Source organism: Salvelinus alpinus, chromosome 39, assembly GCF_045679555.1.
Source record: "Salvelinus alpinus chromosome 39, SLU_Salpinus.1, whole genome shotgun sequence".
NCBI classification, from domain to species: Eukaryota; Metazoa; Chordata; class Actinopteri; order Salmoniformes; family Salmonidae; genus Salvelinus; species Salvelinus alpinus.
In genome coordinates, this window is record NC_092124.1 from 6,051,247 (window position 1) to 6,057,246 (window position 6,000).

Below are 6,000 nucleotides of genomic sequence, written 5' to 3' on the forward strand. Positions count from 1 at the left end.
ATTACTACAAAGACAACGGCTTGTTACCTCAAATATTCTCCACTGTGCTCCTAAATCTTTCTACTTTTAAAAAGTGGGCATGGAGCCCTGGTTGCCGTCAGATCTCCAGGAGACATTTCCTGTTATCATTTCCTGACCCTGTCTCAGGAAACGCAACTTTCTAGGTGGGAGAGCAGAGGCCTCTGAGGCACAATCAAATCAAGCAGCATACAGAGAGCGAGATAAGTTATTTAGGATATACACTATTATGCTTTAGGAGGCTAAATACGGACAGCTGGAACATAAAACGCCACTTTAGAATGCACGGTACCTAGAGCCAGCACGCAGAGGCCCATGATGATCTCCTTGCTGGCCATCACCCCGGCGATGACCCTGTGCAGCATGCTGTTGTCACTGACGAAGGTGACGAAGGCCTCAGCGAACTGGGCGTAGCAGGAGATGTCCACGGGAGTGCAGCGGTGGAACACCGGGAGAGACTTACTGCACAAGGGGTGAGGATGGGGAAAATGGTATCGTCAACATAGTCTCGCTAGTGTCATTATATTTACTCGCTGTTGACTTGACACTGGTAAAAGGACTGTACCTTGGTGGCACGGGGAGTTTGGGGCACTTTTTGGATCTCTCTCCGTGGCTTGGATACTTGTAGACTGGAATGTCGTACGAGCAGAGCTCCGATCCTATGTAAAAGTGGAGAAATAGGAAATAAACTTTGTGCAATTCATTTTCACCAATTACCAATCAATAAATGCATACAGTACGGATGAGAACAGGAAGAATGCTCACCATTTTGCAGTGCAAACTTTTTGACGTCAGTGTACGTCTTGAGCTCTCTGTCTGGACACTTGGACACACAGAGGGCCATGGACTTGATCTTCCTGTTCAGGATGTCAATGTTGCAGGGGTCCAGGAAGAAGACATACCTGGAAAAGGTCAAAGAACAGGACTTCAATAAGGATGGAGGGAAGTAGAAAAACGTCCTGAAAAGAGTGAGATGGAGTGTATTTGCCAATGGCACATGCTCCTTGAAGGAAGCCAATGGCCCAAGTCAAATAAGACAGAACTAAACATGTGCACATTTGAGTAACATCCTTGAACGTTGCAAAATGTACTGTTCCATCTTGTATTACAATAAATTGCATATTTTCCTAAGTATATTTTCATCGTAGACTTTTTGACGTAGGTTGTGTAAAATGTGATGTGGGATAGAGCTTAGCAAACAGTCAAATCTCTGTCGCCAAAACGCCCCTGCTGCCCCCCAGTCAAAACGTCAATGGGCAACCAGCCCAGCCTAAGAAACAAAGCCCATTGTCTCATTGAAACCGTTCCTAGAGACTGCTAGAATGGAAACTTACTGGACGAGCAGCACAACAAAAAGTTGAATCATGTCTGAATCATTTATTAGAATATCTTCCAAAAAAAGGACATGGTCGTGAATGAATGCACAACATTGTTGCACTCAGGCTGCATGTGAAATGGCACCCTATTCCCTAGTGGACTATTATTGACCCCAGCTCTGGTCAAAAAGAGTGCACTATATAGAGAATAGGGTGCCATTTCAGACCCACATCAGTCTTTTCTGAGTATAGTAAGATTTAGAGTGAAGTGTCTTACAGTAATGCCCTGTGCTGGCAAGCTAATTAAGCAATAAGGCACGGGGGGGTGGTATATGGCCAATATACCACGGCTAAGGGCTGTTCTATCGCATGGCACAACGCAGAGTGCCTGGATACAGCCCTTAGCCGTGGTATATTGGCCAAATACCACAAACCCCTGAGGTGCCTTATTGCTATTATAAACTGGTTACCAACGTAATTAGAGCAGTAAAAATAACTGTTTTGTCATACCCGTGGTACACGGTCTGATATACCACGGCTGTCAGCCAATCAGCATTCAGGGCTCGAACCTCCCAGTTTATAATCCTCTGTAGCCCAATGATCTCACTGGTTAAGCCATCAACAGAACAAATGAGCATCCAGGCTTCAACAGGCCTTGCATCAGATGAGCAAGAGAGTATAAGTGGCAAACTGGATTTCCAAATGATGAAATCCATGTTTGTGCACCGGTAATGTTAAATGGCGTGTGTTAAACTACCACAACAAAGACTTGTCGATTGTGGGGAGGAAGGGGGAGAGAGCTAGCCTGGTTAAATCACACTGAACAATGGTGAAGGCCGTGTTCTGTCTGGTTTAACCAGGCTAGGAGAGAGGAGTCACAACCTGCTGAGCCTACATTGTCACGGGAGTGGAAATCTCAACCAAAACATTGTTATTACTTTGCCATTACATGATAAGCTAATAACTGGTAATCATCCATCTCGAGATGCTCCACAATTCCAACGCGACTTACTTGTTGTCGGTCTGATCCCGGCCACTGAGTTCGACCCCCTCGATCTTCTCGTTCTTCTGACCGCAGGTGTTACCGTAGCTGTCGTAGCCAGAGATGAGCCTGGATGCAGCTCCCGTGGAAATGGAGAAACCAGCGATACAGGCCTACAGGGGAAGCAGCTTCCATTAACAACGACATTATCATCATCACCACCATCATCATGGTGACAATGCACAAAACAATATCAGGGTAGAGCTGAACTATGCTGGTAAATACAATAATCAGTATAAAACGCCATGTACTAAATGACCCGGCGAATAACCTTCGCGAACCATAAACAGTGTAATTTTATTCCATACATGCAATCGAACTGAATAGGCGCCAAACAATGTACCACTATGCTTCATGTGGTTGGATTGACCAGTGTGCGTCATATTATCATATGTCATTACAGTTAACAGTGCCAGTCCTATATAATGTCCGCTTACTGAAAAAAAAGAGATCAATAGGATCTGCATGTGCTCAATGTAAGCCAGAGTAAAGTGTCGCACCCACAGCATGGGGCGCGTTTGAGTCGCAAGGTCGAAAGTAGCCGTCTGTAGACTGAAGTCGCCGAGTAAATTCTGGGGAGGTACATATGCACCGACAGAAAGTTTTTGGGACGTGCTCTGTATGGGACATGCTCTGTTTGCCATTACTTCATGCCCTTGTACCTTCCTCATTATTATTTGTGATTGCGCAACATGGACTTATAACTGCATGGTCACAGATTGCAGGTCAGCATCAGTAGAGAGCGCAGTGTGTTTCTTTCATTCTCAACCTTTGCGTTGCTTGTCAGTAAGCCGGATTTGATTAAATCCCATGAGGGATGAAACGCTCACTGTACAGAAACGTATTAGACTATATATGTACATCAGTTCAAATAAGTTACTCGGGGAAACAATATGCCTAGCAATATCCCAAGCATTCATATGCACTTGGTATTGACCCCATGACTGGTATCTGGGGTACTTGCTTATTAAGGGACGGTTTCCCGGACACACATTAATTGCCAGTGTAGAAAACACCCTACAATGACCCATGTGTAGCCTACAATACGTATTCAATTGTATTCACACTCAATATACAGCCAACAAATTTGAACATTATTACAGACAAGACAAATTGTATGCTATGACATGGGACACAACATTACAGTAATATTTAAATAAATCCATTAGCTATATTGTCAGCAAGTAGGATATTTAATTGATTTATATTAGAAATGTGGACCACATGTGGGCCTATGCAATTAGATTGTAAGGGTGTAAGGATAAAGATCTATTTAAGCTCTAAATAGTCATCCACCCAAAATAGTACACATGTATTGATAAAAACCAATGATAAGTGGCAACATCAACAATTTAATAGCATGTAGTGCATTTTGCTTCCAACAAAACAGAAGGTTGTCTCCCGCAATGCTTTGGTTCTGACTTCAAGTTGCAGTTGGTGAGGACAGAGAGGAAGAGGCGAAGCGAGAGGGATAAACTGGGCCCAAAGTCTGTTGTCTCCAGCAGGTGCTGTTTTTGTTGAGGTTAATGAGTGTCAAATTTCATTTAAAAAAATGTAAGGCTTATTTGCTCTCATAGAATTTTTGTAATGATTCAGTTGTTATTTTTTTGGTATTTAACCTTGATAACTAGGCATGTCTTTTGTACAATGACAGCATAGGAACAGTGGGTTAACGGCCTTGTTCAGGGGCAGAACGACAGATTATTACCTTGTCAGCTCAGGGATTCGATCTATTGGTTACTGGCCCAACGCTCTAACCACTAGGCTACCTGCCGCTGCTACCGATATAAATAGGACACGTTACATCCCAGCAACTTTAAGAACAAACTATTAGCGTTATGCCTGGTCGTCACTAGTTAACACAGCCACAAAGTCATAAACCCTGCCCATTTCTACAAGTTATCTTCTTCAAATGTGACTTTAAACCTAACCACACTGCTAACATTATGCCTAACCCTCAACCTTACATTTTGACTAAAATGCAAATGTTTGTTTTCATGAATTTTTACGATACACTTTGTGGCTGTGGTAAATCGTGAAAACCATTGTGCCTGGTCACACGCGTATCTGCCCTCTCATTGGCTAGAATGGTCCCACCTGATCTTGCCTCCTCCTGACTGCGTTCCAAATGATCTGGTCAATATAACGGATAACTGTGGTGAGGAGCAACTGCAGTCGAAAGATCATGACCTTTGATCACATGGTTGTTATAAAAGTTATGCAGTCTACATGTAGTCCCAAATCGAACAATGTTTATAATAACGCTACACACTTTGAAAGGCGGCGACCAAAGTTAGTCAACGTCTCAACGAAAGTGATCAGCTCGAACGCGCCCATGGTCATCTACAAAGAAACCACAGCAAACTCACCATTCCGATACAGAACAATGTGAATATGATGAGCCATGGAATATCCGTGCAGCTTCGATCCTCCAATGGTTTCCACTCGCGCTGCTTTTGCTAACAAATAAAAGTTGTAAACAATCAAATTCGTCATCTGTGAACACCTGGTGCATGCGCAACACTGGTTTAACCTGGCGTGCTTTTTTCACCCAGTCAGTGCTAACACAGAAATACTGTATAGTATTTGACTAAATAACTTACTTTCACCTAAATTAACATTAAAGCGTCTTTTTAGACACGGAAGTAGTCCGTTGTTTAAGTGTAAACAACTATAGCTAACGACATACAGTACAGACAACGCCGCGAAAGATCTGCAGACAGTTGACAACAACTTGTTCGTTTTTGTAGCTAAATGGGTAAGTTATCCCAAACAGATAATGTTAGTAACTAGTTTGGAAAATCTAAAAATGTCTAGCTAGCTAGTAACAAACGTTTTGGCTTAAATATCCCTAAACTCGATTACCTCTGAACTGCCACCGCATCCCATTGTTGACAGGCGATTTAGGGAGTGACTGGAACTTCCAAAACACAAAAAGTGCCCGCAAAACTTCCTTGCCTGTAACACTGCGCTTGTAAACAGATTAGATGCAAGGATGTGTATGCACATGCGATGAACTTTTTCCTTGTGAACGAGGCGAAAGTGTCACTGCAATCATACGTTTTTTTCTAATATTATTTTATGGCACTGAAACGCTTTCACTGTAGGCTAAACGTTGGATGCAATGGTGCCCCTGCTGAAAACCCATAGACATTAAAACAGTGAAAACCCCAAAGAGTTTACTGCAGACTTTCCCCTATTGTCAGATAAAAGCTTATGGAAATAAATATGTTTCTATTAAAATGCATGTTATTTTGACATGAATGCAAGTTGCAGAATTTGCTAACTGCTTTAAATAAAACATGCTTTGTTTCATTGTATTTTGAAATGTTGGGGTGTTGGTGGACACAGTAGACGTTTGTTATCCAAGAAACAAATGTGCTTTTGTTTGTCCTGGAACATAAAAACCTTCAGCTACTACAGAGCATAAAAAAAGCACCATAAACTTCCACCAGAACCTCAGTGACAAAGGCACATTCTCTGACCATCCAGAGCCATTTGTAATGAGCATATCAAAATCAGCTGACGTTTCAGTGTGAAATGAAATTCTAATCCCACTGCCCTGAGTGATGCTAGCATCTCACGATTTGATTCTGAAGCATAGCACTCTAATCTGTGATGATT

The 6,000-nt window shown here is 42.5% G+C and overlaps 1 protein-coding gene across 2 annotated transcripts in view; it reads right to left on the reverse strand.

The window, feature by feature from the left end:
• Positions 1–5,500, reverse strand: part of LOC139566655 (choline transporter-like protein 1) — a 37,159-nt gene extending 31,659 nt beyond the window's left edge. For both annotated transcript variants that reach the window (XM_071387912.1, XM_071387913.1), the window contains exons 1-6: positions 5,242–5,500; positions 4,746–4,835; positions 2,347–2,489; positions 784–920; positions 584–677; positions 311–480 (exon numbers count right to left, since the gene is read on the reverse strand). In XM_071387912.1, coding sequence (XP_071244013.1) covers positions 311–480; positions 584–677; positions 784–920; positions 2,347–2,489; positions 4,746–4,835; positions 5,242–5,385 — 778 coding nt within the window. In that variant the 5' untranslated portion in view covers positions 5,386–5,500. The remainder of the gene's footprint in view (positions 1–310; positions 481–583; positions 678–783; positions 921–2,346; positions 2,490–4,745; positions 4,836–5,241) is intronic.
• Positions 5,501–6,000: the final 500 nt, after the last annotated feature.